The 20,512-nt window shown below is 36.7% G+C and overlaps 1 protein-coding gene across 1 annotated transcript in view; it reads right to left on the reverse strand.

Annotated features, from left to right (window-relative positions):
• DPY19L2 (dpy-19 like 2) overlaps window positions 1–20,512 on the reverse strand; it is a 94,723-nt gene that overhangs the window by 73,559 nt on the left and 652 nt on the right. The window contains exons 2-6 of the mRNA XM_041727509.1: window positions 19,796–20,440; window positions 17,288–17,312; window positions 15,851–15,938; window positions 13,886–14,023; window positions 276–396 (exon numbers count right to left, since the gene is read on the reverse strand). Coding sequence (XP_041583443.1) covers window positions 276–396; window positions 13,886–14,023; window positions 15,851–15,938; window positions 17,288–17,312; window positions 19,796–20,440 — 1,017 coding nt within the window. The remainder of the gene's footprint in view (window positions 1–275; window positions 397–13,885; window positions 14,024–15,850; window positions 15,939–17,287; window positions 17,313–19,795; window positions 20,441–20,512) is intronic.

Raw genomic sequence — 20,512 nt, forward strand, 5'->3', positions numbered from 1 at the left:
TTAAACCTTTTTATTCTGAAAGAGAAGAATGACTTATACTCAAGATTGCTTTACATTGGGGCATCTTAATACTCAAATTCCAAACTGATACTCATAAGTACATGGCCTTCTCAGAAAATTACTTTTAACAGGTATGTACTCTTTTAATCAGTTCTAGAGTGTTTTTAAAAACAAATCAACTACAGTAGTCTATAGTTCTTAAAATGAGTTCACAACACTAAAACATTTATGTAAACATTAATGACAACATAGCAGCATTTTAGAAAGAAACATGCCTTCACAACTTTGAACTTCATTTAAAGGTTCTACTCTGGTGACATTCCAGCAGGTCTTAGTTTCCAGTCCAAATAAATTCATTATTCCCACAAATATGCGATACCAGAAGGCTATAATCACCTACAAAGATAAAAATGAAAAGAGATGATGGAGGAAAACATCCTATCATCGTAATAATAATTTTTCCAAAACACAATTTTATGATAGTTTCCTTTGGCATTATAAACTTTGACAAGTTTATTTAAATCAAATGACTTGGAAAACAGTCATTTTAAAATTATATACACACGTACAATAAACTAAAGTCGTATATTACTAATTAATGCACATCGATAAAAATTTGTTATGATCAACATTTCTATAATATATTCTTGTAATCAATTCTACAACATAAATAGCAGTAGCTATAAAATAAGTTAGTACCGTATAATTAAAATATGACAGTAATTAACAGCAAAATACAATGATTTACAGGAATATTTCATAACATTTCATTTATTGAATTTATTTGATTCATGGTCTAAAAAATATTAAACCAACTGCATATGGAATAATAGCTCTTGTGTCCATTAAAACTTTGACCAAGTAGGTTTAATTAACCAATTCTTCCCATTCTGTAATCCACTTTGTGAAGTTTAAAGACAAAGGAAAAGAACAACCATAGAAAACTACAAACAAAATGCTCATGCCTGGGAGATTTTTTAAGAATAATTTATAGATTTGGGAAAAAGTAATGCAAAATCATTGTAAGAAGAATAAAAAAGTAAAGAATTCAAGTGAAAGTGAAAACCACCCAGAGCTAACTATTTTAAAAATTTTGGTGATCGTCCCTCCAGTCTCCCTCTTGGTATATAAAAACACATAGCTGGATTCAGTATTATATAATATTATATAAGATGTCAATGTAATACACATCATAAACATCTTTCCATATACAAAAAGTATAGATTTATTATTTTATCATTTACTTTTATAAAGCTGACCTTAGACAAGAAATTGTAATATATATTCTTGTGTATTTATCATCCATGTACAAAAACTTACCACAATAAATGTATGTGCTAAATCTAAATCTAGAATTATACTCTTTTCTGGAAGATAGGCAGCTTGATATAATAGGACAGTGCTGCTTTAAAGTACTGATGTTAAAGTCAGAATTAAACTCAAATTCTGACTCTGCAAGTTATGATTTTAATAGCCTGAAATAAATCCTTCACCCTCAGAATCTTGGACACCTCATCTCTAAAATGATGTTAATAATAACCGTCTTGCAGGAGTGACAGGGGATTAGAGCATACATGCTGGTATATAGTTAAGCATTAAATACTTTGCCTTTTCAAAATATATTATTCCAAACTTAACACTTTTAGCTTTGGGTGAAACATTAATCTCCTTATGAACACAAAAAGTATAGACATTCATTTCAACATACAAAGTGGCAAGCATATCTAGATCTTCTCTACACTCTATCTATGCAATGTAAAATAAGACAGAATGATTCCTTGTTGCCTCATTCTTTATGATACTATAAATTTACATTTTCATGATTACCTTTTCATAATATCAAGGAGATTGGCAGTTGCTAATTATACAATATCTTTGAATAAGTAGAAAGAAAAAATAGCTATTGTTTTTGAGAACATGCTGTTTGAAAATGGAACAAAAAACAGCAATTTTACTATATGAAATTCTAAAAATAACCCTAAAACTACTGTAGTAAGTTAAATCCTTATCTTATATACAGAGTAAGTTAACATTAAATAAAGCTGAATATTCAAGACACTGGTTGTCTTTTAATTTTTGAACTTACCTGGAGTTATAGATAATCATCAGAGGAAATAAGAGCAGAAGAGTATCTCTGAAGAGTAAGATGGGATATAAAGAAAGCTGGTGCAGAAAAAAGCTTCTTTCATCTTAGATCTTAGGCAGGTCTATATTATAGAATTGTTACTATTGAAAATTACATTGAAAAATACTTACAGAAATAAAAAAAAAAAAAACACCTGAGCACCTAGGTGGCTCAGTCGGTTACGTGTCTGACTCCTGATTTTGGCCCAGATCATGACCTCAGGATTGTGAGACCAAGCCCCAAGTCAGTCTTCACACTGGCCATGGAGCCTGCTTTATGTTCTCTGTCTCCTTCTCTCACTGTCCCTCCCCTGACCTCTTTTTTCCCCTCAAAAAAAGAAAAAGAATTTTTAAAAAAGAAATAAATCTAGGAAACCTCCAAGTACTTGGAAATTAGACAACATAATATCAAATATCCAATGGATCAAAGAAAAAAATCACATGGGAAATTAGAAATTAGAAAATAACTTGAACAAAACAAAAATGAAAAAACAATATATAAATATTAAATAATATGAATTTCTGCTTTGGAGAAGATGTAGTTAGTAGACATATTTCTTCAACTGTGACTAAAACTCCCGGGAATTATATAAATCAAACATAAGAAGACCGTGAAAGGTAGAGAGAAGGGAAACTATCTAGGGATCTTAGGACCCAAGGAACAACATGATGATGAGTTCCCTAGACTTTCCTTTGGCCTCATTTTCTCATATTTGGAGTTAAGAGTCTGGCAACCAGAAACACCAATGGGTGTAGACACAAAAAAGATTGACAAAAGCCTACTCCCTCTAACTAAAAGACCAGGAAAGTAGCAGCCTAGGAATACATAAAAATTTTTATAAACAATATTTCTCCTCAACCAAATACTACAGAAAACAACAATGACAAAAACCCTGTATGGTCCCACTCCCACCAACAAATGTCAAATTGGGAACCTACACTTCAACCTTCTCTAGGCTTTCAACAAGACATCCCAACTCACCCACTAGGATGTTGTAGGAGAAAGCCAAGTAGGAAGCCCTCTCTCCAGGTGGTGCCAGTATGGAGCATGTGGGGGGAGCCTGGACATCTACCCCAAGCAGCAATAAGTCATCCTTTCCCCTTCCCGGGGTGGTAATGTCAGAGGAGGCCTACTGAGAAGTCAGGGCTTTCATCACCACCCAGGGGTAACAAGGCCATCTACACCATTGTGTCTGCAGAGATCACAGAGTTAGTGAGAATTCTGATCTCACTCAAAGGTAATGAGGAGTACCTCCACTTTGGGGTTCACAAGAGGCCAGAGGGAAACCTGGATTTCAATACCCATCTGGCAGTAACAAGATGACAGATGTCCTCATTCCTTTGCTGGAGTGGTGCCAAAGGAAGCCAGCTAGAACAAAGGTTTAAATAAGATCTAGTTTCATAAAATAATGTTCAAATGTCCATCAATTGAAATTGACTTATCATGTCAAGAACCATAAGGATCTCAAACTGAATGAAAAAATAATCAACAGATTCCAACAATGAGATGACTAAAATATTAGAATAATTGCTCCCATGAGAAATTATGAATGTGCTAGAAACAAGTAAAAACCCAGAAAGTCTCAGAAAAGAAATAAAAGATACGAAATAAACAAACAAAAATTTCAGAACTGAAAAATACAATAACCAAGCTTAAAAGCCAGTGGATGGGCTTAACAGCTGAATGAAGGGATAGAGGAAAATAATCCGTGAACTCACAGATGAAACAAGAGAAATCACTCAATATGGGCAACAGAGAAAAGAAAAAAAAAAAAAAAAAAAGGTTCCCTTGGGGTCTCTGGGACTATAAGAAAAGACCTAACACTTCTTATCACTGATGTCTTGAAAAGAGAAAAGAAAGAAGAAAACCAAAGCTGAGCAAAACAAAAATAGGATAAAACCAAAGAAATCCACACGAGGATACATCACACTTCTGAAAACTTTTAAACATTACACTTCTGGAACGCTTGTGAAAACTATGTATATATATGACAGCAACAAGGAAGAAAAAAAATCTTACCTAAAGAAGAAAAACAATTCAACTGACAATGGATTTATCATCAGAAACCATGAAAGGCCAGAATGAAGTGGTACATTTACCAAAGGCTAAAAGAAAAAAAAACTGTCAACCTAGAATCCTATATCCAGAAAAAAAAAAAAATAGCCTTCAGGAATTAAAGGTAGTTTGAAGGCTCAGCAGTTAAGTGTCTGCCTTCAGCCCAGGGCATGATCCTGGAGATGGGGAACCGAGTCCACATCAGGCTTCCTGTGAGGAGCCTGCTTCTCCCTCTGCCTGTGTCTCTGCCTCTCTCTCTCTCGCTCATGAATAAATAAATAAAATCTTTTTAAAAAGGGGGGGGGGCGGAGTTTTATATGAAGGATGAAAAAAAAAAAAACTAGGAAAATATGTTGCTACCAGACTTATCCTAAAAGAATGGCTAAAGAGAATGGCTAATCTTTTTTTCCTTTGAGATTTTATTTATTCATGAGAGACACAAAGAAAGAGAGTGGCAGAGACACAGGCAGAGGGAGAAACAGGCTCCATGCAGGGAGCCCGATGTGGGACTCAACCCTGGGATTCCAGGATCATCCCCCTTGGCTGAAGGCAAGGGCCAAACCGTTGAGCTACCCAGGAATCCCCGAGAATTCTTTAAACATAAATGAAATGATAAAAGAAGGTATCTTAGAAAATAAGGAGGAAACTTTAGAAATGGATAAAATAAACTTCTCTAGTTTTTTAAAAATATTTTATTTATTTATTCATGAGAAACACAGAATGAAGGCAGAGGCATAGGCAGAGGGAGAAGCAGGCTCCTCACAGAAGCCTGATGTGGGACTCGATCCCAGAATTCCGGGATCATGCCCTGGGCCAAAGGCAGATGCTCAACCACTGAGCCACCCAGGTGTCCCACTTCTCTAGTTTTTAAAAAATAAATTTGAGGGCTAAAACATACATCATAGTACTGTCTGATGTGGTTTTAAATTGATGTAGAGGAAATATTTAAGATGATGATGTTATAAAGGGAGAAGGGCAAAGAGATGTAAAGGGAGGTAAGGTTTCTGTACCTCATTTGAGCTAGTAAAATGGTAATAGCAGTAGACTGTAATAAGTTATGTATAGGTAATATACTAGCTATGACGACCACTTAAAATTCTACGTAAAGTAAGATACATTCAAAAAGTAGATAAATCAAAATAGAATTTAAAAATCTTCAAATAACACACAGGAAGGCAGAAAAAAGAAAATAGAAAAATGAAAAATGAAGGACAAACAGAAAACCAAAAATAACAGACTCAAGTCAAAACAGATGAATAATTACATTAAACATAAGTGGTAAAACACAAAAATTGTAAGATAAATTAAAAAACATGACTCATCTATAAGAAACATATTTCAAATATAATAATAATAACAGACTAAAAATAGAAGGATAAAAAATATGTATTATGTACACATTAAAAGAAAGAAGAAACAACTATTTTACTATTGGAAAAAAGTTGACTTCAGGGTAAACAAAATTATAAGTGAAGGAGGTAGGGTTATTATATAATGATTAAACTCCAACAACAAGATGTACAGTTGGAGACGCCAGCATCCCTCTCTCAACAATGGATGGATGAATTAGAGAATCAGAAGGATTGAAAAAATATCACCACCACCATCATCCAACAGGAACTAATCAACATTTATAAAATATTTCACCCAACAACACATTTTTTTTAAGTGCTCACAGAATATATGTCAAGATAGACCATATTTTTGACCATTAAACAAACCTCAACAAATTTAAAAGGATCAAAATGATACAAAGTGGGTTCTCTAATAAACACAATGAATTTAAGCCACAGGGATGCCTGGGTGCTCAGTGGTTTGGCGCCTGCCTTCAGCCCAGGGCGTGATCCTGGAGACTGGGGATCGAGTCCCACATTGGGCTCCCTGGATGGAGCCGGCTTCTCTCTCTCTGCCTGTGTCTCAGCCTGTGTCTCTCATGAATAAATAAAATCTTTTTTAAAAATTTAAGCCACAAATGACTAACAGGAAAATAAAAATGAAATCTGCTAACACCTGGAAACTAAGAAAAAAACCCTACTTTTAAAAATCTGTCGTCCAAGGGACACTTAATTGGCTCAGTTGGTAGAGCATGGGACTCCTATCTCAGGGTTGTGTGTTTAAGCTTTTTGCAGGATGTAGAGATTACTTAAAAAATGAAAGAAGTTTCCTTCCACAGTTTGGCTACTGGGTGTTTTTCTGTATGTTGGTAAATTAAACACCAATAAAAGTTAATTAAAAAAAAAAAATGAAAGAAGTTTAAAAAACATCCAGAGATCAAACAGGAAGTCTCAAGGAAAATAAAATATATATGTATATATATTTTAAAATAAAAATGAAATACAAAGTTTCCAAGTCCATCACCTAAGAAACTTATTAGTTACACCTCCATCCTAATAAGTAAAAAGCTGAAAAAAAACTGAAAAATCAGCAACTCTTAGATTCATAAGAAAAGTGAGATTACAGGGCAAATTCCTGCTTTCCATATTGGAGATCGACAGGTAAATTGAGAGAATCACGACTTAGTGGAACAGAAACCCATGAGCAAAAATCTCCATGGGAACCAGCTGGAGAGTAGGAAAAACTAAACTGTAATTGATAAATTGCTGGAGGCATAGGGTAGACAAGTCTGAGAGCCAAAAACTCCAGGGAGACCCAATAGTAGGGGAAATGCCAACACACTTATGAGTTTTACTTCTAGGAGCTCACTAGGGTCACGCAGTGAATATCAAAGAAAAGTCTTCTCCTGATCCCCCTGCAGCAGTGGGTAGTGGAAAAAGGACCATTTTTGAAATACACCAGAGCACTCAATTCTTAACAAAGCCTCCCTCAGGAGAAATTATCTAACTAGAGCCTAACCTGCTAAGGTTTTATCGGAGCCTAGCAGAGAGGGAAGCAGGGAAATACCCAATTCCAGCCTCTTCTAGCCATCCCATTGCACCTAAGCAGAATACAAAACCTGAAAACTTGTGAAGTTCACAGCCCAGAGGCACAAGTTCATAAAGGACTGACACCTAGTGACAAGATTATGGAATGCTTCTTATCACCACACTACTGAAAGCCTATTTACAGCAGTTTTTATTACCATTTTACTAGTTCAAATGAGGTACAGAAACCTTACCTCCCTTTACATCTCTCTGCCCTTCTCCCTTTATAACATCATCATCCTAAATATTTCCTCTACATCCATTTAAAACTACATCAGACAGTACTATGATGTTTTAGCTCTCAAATAAATAAATAATATCTTTAAAAACAAACACACGGTAACAACAAAAACCCTGGAATATTCAAGAACTGTGAGACAACAACAGAAGGTGTACCATACACATCATTGGGAATACCAAAAGTATAAGGGAGAAAGGAGAAGAAATATGTGAAATGATTCAGGAGTCCGTCACAGATCCAGGAAGCTCAGCGAACACCAAGCATGATAAATGCCAAAAATGACACCTAGGCATATTGTATTCAAACTACAGTAAATCAAAGTTAAGGAAAATTTTTGAAAGAAGCCAGAAGAGAAAAAAAAAAAAAAACATCTTACTTGGTAAAGATAAGAATTACATCTGATTTCTCAGAAACCATTCAAACAAGAAACTGGACAGTTAAGCGTTTGTCTTTGGCTCAGGTCATGATCCGAGGGTCCTGGGACAGAGCCCCACATCTGACTCCCTGCTCAGTGGGTAGCCTGCTTCTCCCTCTCCCTCCCGCTCTCCTTGCTTGTGCTCTTTTGCTCTCTCTCTCTCTCTCTCTCAAATAAATAAATAAATAAATAAATAAATAAATAAATAAAATAAATAAATAAATAAATAAATAAATAAAATCTCTTGAAGAAGAAGAAGAAGGAGGAGGAGGAGGAGGAGGAGGAAGAGGAGGAGGAAAAAAAGAAGGAAGAAGAAACAACAACAACAACAACAACTGGTCTGCTATATTTAAAATGCTAAGAAACAAAAAACTTAGAAATCTGTAGCAGCATCTGAAATTATCCTTTAAAAGTGAAGCAGAAATAAAGGCTTCAGACAGAAAAATTGAGGGACTTTGTAAAAATATTCTTTACAGGGGATAAAAAAAAGATACATATCAGAAACTTCAACCTACATAAAGAAAAAAGAGCATTCTAAAAAAAGAAAATTGAAGATAAAATTAAAACTTTCTTTTCATTATTCTTATTAATCTAACATATAAACTTTGTTCAAAATAGTAACAGCAACAATGTATTCGACTATGCATAATTATGAATGTGTGTATGCTTATGTATAGGTGACAAGAATGACAGAAAGCATTCAGGGGTTGGGAGGAAGGAATTACAATTATTTTGTTATTATAAGATACTGCCTGGAAGTGGTTTAATGTTATTTGAAAGTGGTCTTGGATTAGTCATAAATGCGTATTATAAACTCTAGGGCAACCAAAAATGCAAAAAAAAATTATAACTGATAACCTAAAAAATGAGATAAAATGCAATAATATAAAAGCTCAATTAAAACCACAAAAGGCATAGAAAAAAATGGAAGTCAAAATAGTAAAAAGAGCAAAGGCAACAAATAGAAAATAGTAACAAATATAGTGGATATCACAACCTTATTAAACAACCAACTTTAAAAATAAGATGCCTATAGATTAAAAGTATATGAATGAAGTAAGATATACTATGTTAAAACTAATTTTAAAAAGCAGGAGTAACTATACTAATTCCAAACAGAGCAGACTACAGTAAGAAAAGTTATCAGGGGTAGAGAGTGGTATTACACAATAATAAAGGAGTCAATTCTACATGAAGTCATAATCCTTAATGTGTATGCATCTAACAACAGAACATCAATAAAATTGATAAATCTCTAGCCAGGTAACATAAAAAAAGAGAGAGGACATGAATAGTAACAGAAATGAAAGACAGGACATCACTACAGGTCCCATGGGACATTAAGGAAATAGAGAGGATGTGCAGAAAAGGGAACCCTCTTACACTGTTGGTGGGAATGTGAACTGGTGCAGCCACTCTGGAAAACTGTGTGGAGGTTCCTCAAAGAGTTAAAAATAGACCTGCCCTACGACCCAGCAATTGCACTGTTGGGGATTTACCCCAAAGATTCAGATGCAATGAAACGTCGGGACACCTGCACCCCGATGTTTCTAGCAGCAATGGCCACAATAGCCAAACTGTGGAAGGAGCCTCGGTGTCCATCGAAAGATGAATGGATAAAGAAGCTGTGGTCTATGTATACAATGGAATATTCCTCAGCAATTAGAAACGACAAATACCCACCATTTGCTTCAACGTGGATGGAACTGGAGGGTATTATGCTGAGTGAAATAAGTCAATCGGAGAAGGACAAACAGTGTATGTTCTCATTCATTTGGGGAATAAATAATAGTGAAAGGGAATATAAAGGAAGGGAAAAGAAATGTTGGGAAATATCAGGAAGGGAGACAGAACATAAAGACTCCTAACTCGGGGAAACGAACAAGGGGTGGTAGAAGGGGAGGAGGGTGGGTGTTGGAGGGGAATGGGTGACGGGCACTGAGGTGGACACTTGACGGGATGAGCACTGGGTGTTTTTCTGTATGTTGGTAAATTGAACACCAATAAAAATTAATTTACTAAAATAAATAAATAAATAAAAATCCTTTCATTTTCATTTTTCTATTTCTTATCTTTTATGTATGTCTCTTATAAATAGAATACAGCATGAATTGTTTTTTAATATATTACAACATCTGTCTTTAAAGAATTTAGTTCAGTTTTTCTTTATTGTGATGATTAATCCTTAATGTGTATGCATCTAACAACAGAACATCAATAAAATTGATAAATCTCTAGCCAGGTAACATAAAAAAAGAGAGAGGACATGAATAGTAACAGAAATGAAAGACAGGACATCACTACAGGTCCCATGGGACATTAAGGAAATAGAGAGGATGTGCAGAAAAGGGAACCCTCTTACACTGTTGGTGGGAATGAGAACTGGTGCAGCCACTCTGGAAAACTGTGTGGAGGTTCCTCAAAGAGTTAAAAATAGACCTGCCCTACGACCCAGCAATTGCACTGTTGGGGATTTACCCCAAAGATGCAGATGCAATGAAACGCCGGGACACCTGCACCCCGATGTTTCTAGCAGCAATGTCCACAATAGCCAAACTGTGGAAGGAGCCTCGGTGTCCATCGAAAGATGAATGGATGAAGAAGATGTGGTCTCTGTATACAATGGAATATTACTCAGCAATTAGAAACGATGAATACCCACCATTTGCTTCGACGTGGATGGAACTGGAGGGTATTATGCTGAGTGAAATGAGTCAATCGGAGAAGGACAAACATTATATGTTCTCATTCATTTGGGGAATATAAATAGTAGTGAAAGGGAATATAAGGAAGGGAGAAGAAATGATAGGAACTATCAGAAGGGAGACAGAACATAAAGACTCCTAACTCTGGGAAACGAACAAGGGGTGGTAGAAGGGGAGGAGGGCTGGGTGTTGGGGGGAATGGGTGACGGGCACTGAGGTGGACACTTGACGGGATGAGCACTGGGTGTTTTTCTGTATGTTGGTAAATTGAACACCAATAAAATTAATTTACTAAAAAAAATAAATAAATAAAAATCCTTTCATTTTCAATTTTTCTATTTCTTATCTTTTATGTATGTCTCTTATAAATAGAATACAGCATGAATTGTTTTTTAATATATTAACATCTGTCTTTAAAGAATTTAGCTCAGTTTTTCTTTATTGTGATGATTAATAAATTGGAACTGGTTTCTACAAAAAAAACTAAAAAAATAAATTTATTATTAAAAAAATTTTAAAAAGGAATAATGAACAGCCCTTTGCCCATAAATTTCACAATTTGACAAACCAATTCCTTGAAATACACAATCTTGCCAAAATTCAAACAAGAATAGACAATCTGAATAGGACTAGCTCTACTAAATAAATTTAATCAATATTTAATAACCTTCCAAATCATAATACCCAGGCCCAGATGGGGTCACCAGTGAACTGTACCAAAGAAAGAATACCAGTTTTCTAGAATCTCTTCCAGAAGATAAAGCAGAGGGAACACTTACGAACTCATTTGTTGAGGCCAGCATTATGCTAATACCAAACCAGAAAAAGATACAAGAAAACTACAAATAATATCTTTCATGAACACAGATTCTCAAAAAAAATAGCAAATCAAATCCAACAACCTATAAAAATTATGCAGCCTGACCAAATAGGGTTTACTGCAGGTATGTAAAACTGGTTCAAAATTTGAAAACCAAATGATACAATCCATTATATTAACAGGCTAAAGAAGAAAAATGACAAGATCATATCAACAGATAGAGAAAAAGCATTGACAAAGTTTAACACCTACTCAAGATCTTTAAAAAAAAAAAAAAAACTATCAGTAAACCATGAATAGAGGGAACTTCCTTAACTTGATAAAGAATATCTATAGAAAACCTATGGCTAAAGTTATTCTTAATGATGAGAAACTTGAAGCTTTCCCACTAAGATCAGGAACAAAGCAAGATGTCCCATCTTACCGCTCCTGTGATGAAACAACTCAATGGGAGAAAGAAGAGTTACCAAAAAGGAGCACATAGAAACGTCTCAGAATTATGGAAATGTTTTATAACTCAATTGCAGTGGCTCTTTACACGTGTCAAATGTATAACTCAAAGAACTGTACACTCAAAATGGGTGTATTTTATTGCATTTAAGTTATACCTCAACAAAACTGATTAAAAAGTAGCCAGAAAGAAGATTCAGCACATATTACTCAGTATTACTCTACAAAATATGTAAATTTTGCCAACAAGTAAATAAGAAAACAACTACCAAGTGGTGATAAAGATTTATACAGGTTTTTGATAGAAGAAACAATCCAAATAATTATTAAACATGAATATATTTAAAATAAAATATTCTTAGCTCAAAAATAATAAGGGAAGTACAAATTAAAATAAATAGCATATCACACCCATTAGAAGAGCAAAACCAAAAAGTTTTATAAACTGAAATCTAACTAGGATATGAGGAAAAGTAAATACTCCTCCACAGTAGTATGAGTTGCTACATTTGCATCAGAGAGCAATTTAGCAACATCTGATAAAGTCGACAAAACATATACTCTACAACACAACTATTCTGCTTTTAGAGTATCCCCCCAAAAAATATTGCATATATACACAATTAGAAAACACAAGAACATATATTTTGGAAGATAAATTTGGAACATATATTTTAGAACTATATAATTTTAAAACTGGAAACAATATCCACAAGGAGGGGAATGTATAAATAATGTTGGGAATTCATAAAATGGTTAAAGAAAAAATACACACACTACATAGCGTTCAAATATTTAATGTTGAGAAAAAAGTTCTAGAGTGCTTTATTTGGTATGAGAGCATTTATGTGGATTTACAAAAACACGTAAAACAATCCTTGAAAATAAGGAATGATGGATACACACATAATACATTCCTGATGATGATACTTGTGAGAATGGAAAAGGAACAAACGTGACTGAGAAGCAAAACAAAGATGACACTAACTATATATATATTTTAAAATATTTCACTGATTTATTCATGAGAGACATAGAAGACAGAGATATAGGCAGAGAGAGAGAAGTAGGTTCCTCACAGGGAGCCTGATGTGGGACTCGATTCCAGGACCCTGGGATCACGTCCTGAGCCAACGGCAGATACTCAACCGCTGAGCCACCCAGGCGTCCCAACTCTAACTCTATTTATAGTGCTTTAAGGTATCTGAAGCAATGGGGCAGCCCGGGGCTCAGTGGTTTAGCGCTGCCTTCAGCCCAGGGCCTGATCCTGGAGATCCGGGATCGAGTCCCACGTTGGGCTTCCTGCGTGGAGCCTGCCTCTCCCTCTGCCTGTGTTTCTGCCCCTCTCTCTCTCTCTCTGTGTGTCTCTCATGAATAAGTAAATAAAATCTTTAAAAAAATGTATCTGAAAAATTACAAAAGAGTTACATTAATTTATTCTCAGTGGTTGATCACACGTTGATCACACCTTTGCTTATTTTCTCTAGGTTTCTGTTCATTTTTAACATTTCAAAATGAAAAACATAGTAATTTTTAAAGCTACAAAATATGAAGAAAGGTCTAAGAAGCACTAATTTTTAACAAATGTGCTGGATTCTGAGATAACTCGAAAGCAGTGCACACCATGACATCAAATTAGCATTTATCGTAACAGCTCAAAAATTGAACTTACTAATTTTTTGTTGTCACTGTTCCAATTTCTAGAATCTGCAGACTACCATAAAATCCATACTCTTTTAGACTAAGCATTGGTAGATATTTATAGACCTCTATGTGACTAAATAAATCTTTCTCTATTAATGTAATTCCCAGGTCACTGTTCTGCTCATAAATTTCAGTGTTCCTTCATGAGACCAGTACTCCCATTCACAAGGTCTCCATTTAGAGTGTATCTTGGCTCCTTCCCGTTTGGCTTCTCTGATTAAACTGGTCATTACTTCCAGACTAAGTTTCATTTCTCCGACTTTATGTAAGCCTAGTTTCTGGAGTCTTTAAAATTTAGGAGGAATTTTTTATATTTTGCTCAACTATAAGGATACATACAATCAATAAGCCTTAAAGGTCCCCTCCTTTTTATAACATTATTGTACTCACTATTTTTATCTGAAAAAAAGGATTATCCTACAAATATTCTCCCCCCAAATAGTACTCACCTCTGGATAAAGATGGAAGCGTTTCACTGTATTAATTACAAGGGGATATTCAGTGAGCCTGTCATTCATAATCATCCACAATCCTTTCAAAAATGAAGGTGCTTCAATAATGGTCTTGAAGTAGGAATAATAAAGTCCCTTAAAATGCACAAATCGTCGATATTATTAAATATGAAAATTTTTTGAACAATTTCTTCTGAATAAAAGGAAATGTCAATAGTAGGACTTCCTCATTTCTCCTTGCTACCACATTCTCGGGCTCAAAAAAAAAAAAAGGCATGCTTTTTCAAGTTACTAGTCTGCTATTCTTTCATATGTTCTGTATGTTTGAAAAAGAGTTGGAAGGGTGGTTAAACGTTTTAAGGAGATTTTCTGACCATGGCTTAAAACATGAATACAATATATTTTTAATTCCAGAATGCCTGCTTCTGTCATATTCGAGATGCCTAGAGGTTAAGATCGGATAAATTCTGGCATAAACAGAGATGCCTTCATGTCCTTGCATAACTTTGCATATAGATATAGATTACTTTTTTTCCACCTCCCAAGAAATAACATACAATGATCACAAGCAAAAATGAGACAGAACTTCATGCTTGCAACTGACTTCCGAGCTCCATCTAATGGCTCTACACAAAATGCAAGCTAGCTAATGTCAATTGACTACTGTCCTGAAAAGGGGATTATTTCAGCATAGTATATTATTGTGTATTATTCCAGTATAGGAAATAATGACTTTATAAGGCCAGCAAAAGTGCTGTTTATTTAAAATTCAGAGATTAACAAAAGCATGTTGTTTTCATTACTTCCCTTATCAATTTCCTGTTTTTCTTCCTAAAATCGAAAAACAAATAAAGGGCCACATTGTTTGTAACACATACTCCCAAAAACATTAAAAATAATCTTCAACTCTACGCTCATTTGCGCCTCATACAACTACCTTGTTATTAACAGATTAAGCAAGGCGAGTGGCTACTAAATCAAAGTTCTGTTTTCGCTGATGTCCGAAAGAGCATTTCCTCATAGTTTTGATTGGTAAACTATGAGCTCACATAAGGATTGTTCCTTTCTGCTTAGAAGGACAAGACAGTAGTACAATGAAAGAATATTTAATATGTATAAGTCTATATTTAGAGAGATAGGAAATATACAAATGCATTTTTATTAATAACATCTATTGTCTTTGTGCCAGGGACTGTGTTAATGTGCTTCATTCATTATCTCCCTTCATAGTCAATAAAACCCTGTAAAGCTGGCATTATTTTTAGACAATAGATGAGATTACTGATCATCAGAGGTTAACTGACTTAGCCATCACACAACGAAGCACAGACCTGCTATCTGAATCTCGTTATTTGTCATCAAAGCCCAGACTCCATCATAGCTACACAATTTGTTTAAGAATATCTTACATCCTCTCTTTGGAAATAATACCTAAGAAATACTAAGAATTTAAATGTCACGCAAATGCTAATGTATCCAACTCTTTCAAGGGTTAAGGGGATTATTAGGGTGAGATTTAAAAAGTAGTGGTTAAAGTACTGCAATTAGACAAATCTGCAGAGACAAAGTAGATGAGAAGTTACAAGGGGCTGGGGACAGGGGCATGGGGAGTTGGTGTTTAACGGGTATAGTTTCTGTTTGGGATAATAAAAAAGTTCTGGAGATGAATGGTGGTGAGAACAAATAACATTCGGTTACCCCTATATCACTTCTTAAATGTTATCTTTGTTCTCCTTCTTCCCCAACTATTCTGATCCTTTTTTAAAAGAAGTCTGCATTAGAAAAGTAGGGTAATGAAGTAAGTAAAAGAATCCTGAAATATTTTCTATTTACATAATAAGCCTAGGTTATAGCTCGAGAAACAGTGAGGTTCAACAAAAATTCATTTCAGTTCCTAACAAGTTGCTACCTTATTATCTTACAATTCTTAAACTACAAATTAATTTATTATAAGGAACTAACCATTTCAGTTCGAAAAGTCATCTCCCGTTCTAAAGATGAAAGGTGAGAAAAATGACGATCATTTTCAAAAAGTGTTACTAGATGTATCCTAGAGAAAAAAAATGAAGCACCATATTCAAAGAATTAGAACATTTCAGAACCAGTATTAAAATAACTAGGTATTGAAGTATAGAAACCATAAGAGGGAAAAGAACACATTGTTATAATAAATTAGATAATTTTATAATTTGCTTAGTAATTTGTATATTTTTAGGCATTCGTAATTTGGTGTAGCACACCATGAAAATTCCTTAACTCCTTGGCTCTTAATCATAATCGTTAATCTAAAACTCCTGTGGTCTCTCTGCCCCCTTCCACTCCATGCCTCTAAATCAGAACAGAGGCAAGTTTCTGTTTAAGTTTCACAAGTGATTCTATTATACCAGGTTTGAGAAATGGTTCTGTGACTGTTGAGAAGCATTCGGAATACAATTTTAAATAAAATTACTTTATATTAAAGCAGTTTAAACATAAATAGAATACCATAGAAGGGATCAACTTGCAAGCGTCAAAGAACATAGAACTGTACTTCAAGATGTTTTATTAGTGCAACTCAAGAAAACAGCTGTAGGTGGTGACAACAGGGGCATACGTGATAAGTAAAATTGTTAAGCGATTATGCTATCCTAATTAACATATAGATGCTTTCAAATAAATAGCAAAATTCCACATATCACCCCCTGTTTTCCACTCACTTTGATTCACATGTGAGACACATGTCAGGGTACCAATAGCTATAGGAAATGTTTCTTACTATTACAGCTTTAGTTCTAAAGTCAAAATCTCCCTGCAGACTAAATGGCCAGAACAGCACTGTCCCAAAAGATGTAATCCCACTCTTCCCAAGAATAAAAATTTCTGAGCTCAAGAAGAAATGAAAACACATCAGAGGAAAAACATTATTTGACATATAATTTTTACAAATAGATCACTTACATAAAGTGAAGTACATGTGCATGCCCCCTGAAAGGCTCATTTAATTCTTATCACTACCGCTGACTCTCTGTTTTCATTTCTACCCGATTTCCAAATGGCAGGTGTCACATAAACTTTATCTCTAAGTTTATGTCACTAAGAACACACAGTTACTGTAAAATAAGTTTTTTAAGATGAAATAAACATGCAAAGTACACTAGAAAAGCTGGAGATTTAAGAAATATTGTGGCAGATCCTTTGGAAACATAAAAATATTTTTATTACCAAGTACTATTCTTCTAATGCAACCACGTTGTAAATGCTGCTTCACATACATTTTTTAAAAAATAACATATATGTGTAACCTTGTGCACAGATATTCTATACACATAGCAAGTGGTTATTGTTTTACTATGAGCAAACAGTAATGTCAATTTTTAATTCAAATGTTTTTATTTTACTTAAAACTAAAACAAATCTTACCAGTGCAAAAATCCCACAAAGGCAGCTGGGAAAACAAACAAAAAAGTCATTAAAAGCTGCTTTATGATACCTTTAAAACAACTATTTCAAGAGCATTCCCTTATACGTCTGAAGAGAGAACACACAAGCAAGATGGCTAGATAATTCTATCTATATAAAATAGGAAAAATTTACAAACAGACACAAAACAAATTGTGAATAGTGCTTACCTCTCTCTGCCGGGTGGTGGGGGGACGGGGTTCTAGGAGCAAAAGGAGGCTTGGAAGACTGTGTCGCATTTATAAAGTTTGCAAAAAAAGTGATGAAGTTATTAATGATTTTGAGCTTTCGGGGGATTTTCAGTTTATTCCCTCTTCTTCCTCTTATTCTCTATTTCCTTACATAAAATTATTACAACAAGCACATATATACACTATTCTCAGCTCGGTCTTTTCAGAAGTGACTCTAGCCTACTACAGGAGCCGCTCTAGACCACTTCCCCTTGATCGTCAGAAATTGCTAAATGCAGGCAATTGCCTCCTCAGCAGGCACCCCTGAAAGCCCCTATTTATGAAGTTTTGATTGCTCCAGGTTACTGGCCCGGAGATTCATCTAGAGTCGCCCTGTCTGTACTCTATGTGTGAATACAGTGAGTACAGAAAGTGTGAAGATCAGTCAAATAGCGACACTACTGTGGGCATGGGGCTTTCTGAGGAGCTCCCAGCACTGTCCCGGCCCCTCTGGTGGCTGGGATGCTGCTTGTTTTCAAGGATACCACAAAGCTGGGGAGGGGGCATGGGATGAGGCCAAATTAAAACGCCAGCAAAACCCACTGTTCCTACACAAATGCAGTAGTGTTTTTGAATACATGCTCTTTAGAGTGCTGCAAACCCTTGGTTAATTTATAAAGTGTTGAAAAGTTGATTCTGACAATTTTCCAAGTATTTTTGTTACAATCACAGAGGAGTACATTTACTCAGCTATTCCTAAAGTCCTGCCTCCCCTCCAAGATTTTATAATAGTACTTCTTATGGTTATCCCAAATGTCCTTGGCAAGTCATTTTAACAAACCACCAACTTTAGCCTTGTTAAAATTCAAGAAATTACCTTGACTAACAAAATAAATGTAAATCAATAAAATTAATAACATCAAATTATAATTTTGAAAAAAATTCCCAACCACGCTTCTCCAACTCTTGTTCTCCATATTCCTAACCATCCTACACTCATTCCTACTACTCTTCAATACTTCTCAGAAGATTTGCTTGCTTTATGCCACAATTAGCAAACGATAGCCCATGGTCTTTCTGGACTGTCCACAAGCTAAAAATGCTTGTTATATTTTTTAAGTGTTGTATAAATATGGAAGAAGAATAGGCAATAGAGACTATATGTGGCCTGTGAAGCCTAAAATATTTCCTACCTGGATTTTCATGGAAAAAGTTCATATTCACTACATATGTTAGCTCTTACACTCTGAACCACTTTGAAATTAAACCTATAACTTTTTTCTCAACCTGAAACAGATGCCCCTTTGATAAGGCTTCATTAAGACACTCAACTGTACTTCTATTCTCTTTCTTACTCTCTAGACAATTTGCATATACTGGCAAAAACTCTGAAAAATGATGTTTAAGGAGGGGCTCCCGGGTGGCTCAGTCAGTTAAGCATCTGCCTTCTGCTCAGGCTGAACCCAGAGTCCCCAGAGTCCCCAGATCGAGCCCCATGTTGAGCTCCAAGTCCAGCCCCACTGTCAGGCTCCTTGCTCAGCAGGGAGGCTGCTGCTCTCTCTCTCAGTGTAATAAAATCTTCTAAAAATTGATGTTTAGGGAAAGGGAAAAGATCAAATATCCTAACAAATCCATCTAGCCTTCCAAAACTCCTCAAAAGTCTTGTGTCTTTCATTCCCTCGTCCACCCCACAGTCCACAGGTGAAAAAATGATAAAGTGTAACGATTCCAGTATTCAAAATGCATGAAGCGCTTATCACAGCCTCTTCCAAAGATGTGATTAAAAGCATGTCTCCTAAAAAAAAAAAAAAAAAAAAAAAAAAAAAAAAAAAAAAAAAAAAAAAGCATGTCTCCTGACCTGTATCCTGTCAATCCCATCTCTGAAAGTGACCCGGCCTCTCTATTTCACTGAAACAGAGATCATCTGATGCAAGCACTCCCAACTTCTCTTATATCCACTTTAACATTTCTCTATCTACTAATCCTCGTTTTTCAATTCCCTACCATCTTGGCAAAGGAAGTATATCTCCTTTTTCTTTAAAGATTTTATTTATTTATTTATTTTTAAATTTTATTTTATTTATTTATGATAGGCACACAGTGAGAGAGAGAGAGAGAGAGGCAGAGACATAGGCAGAGGCAGAGGGAGAAGCAGGCTCCATGCAGGGAGCCCGACGTGGGACTCGATCCCGGGTCTCCAGGATCCCGCCCTGGGCTGCAGGCGGCGCTAAACCGCTGGGCCCCCCGGGCACCCCTGCAGCCCCGCGGAACCCGGGGCGCGGAGGGCCTGGGGCCTCACCTATGCCGACCGAGGTCCTGCTGCCGACCTGGCGCCTCCGCAACTGCTGCAGCTTGTCGCGGAGCTGCTCCAGCAAACAGCCCAGGAACTGGAAGCGGCCGACGAGAAGGGTCTTGGCGACCACTTCCATTTGCATGCAATTCTGCGGGTTCAGGTTTCGGGGCCTCCTCGGCGAGTAGTCCCGGGAGCCCCCCGGCAGGTTCCCGCCCCCGCCTACGGGCAGAGGAGGCTGCGGCTTTTCCGCCTCCGCCGGCGGCTCGTCCATCTCGGGCTCCCCGGCCCCCGTGGCCCGGCGCCGCCGCCGGGGCTGCGCGCAGCGGGAGGAGCGCGCGGGCTCGGGAGCCGCTTCTTTGAGCTTACTTCGCGTTTGCCCGACCATTTTCTCATAGTCCCTGCCCGGCTGGCGCTGGCTGTGTCTGCGGCGCGGCCCAGCCCGGCCGGGCGAGGTCCGCAGGGGCCCCGCTCGACTCCCACCCTCAACGACTCGTCCCCGCCGCCGTTGCAGGGCGGCCTGGTCGTCATGGCGACGGGACGCCGGGGGCGTGGCCGAGGGCCCCGGCCCCGCCCCCTCCGCCCGCGCGGCCCCGCGCGCTCCGCGCACCCTCGGGGCCGCCCTGCAGCGCCGCGCGTGGCTCCCCCGTCCGGCTGGGGCGGGCAGTCGGAAGAGCTCTCCGATTTTTCTTTCTCTCTCTCGAGTGCACGCTTAGCTTTGTTACT

Source organism: Vulpes lagopus, chromosome 13 (assembly GCF_018345385.1).
Source record: "Vulpes lagopus strain Blue_001 chromosome 13, ASM1834538v1, whole genome shotgun sequence".
In the NCBI taxonomy this organism is placed as follows: Eukaryota; Metazoa; Chordata; class Mammalia; order Carnivora; family Canidae; genus Vulpes; species Vulpes lagopus.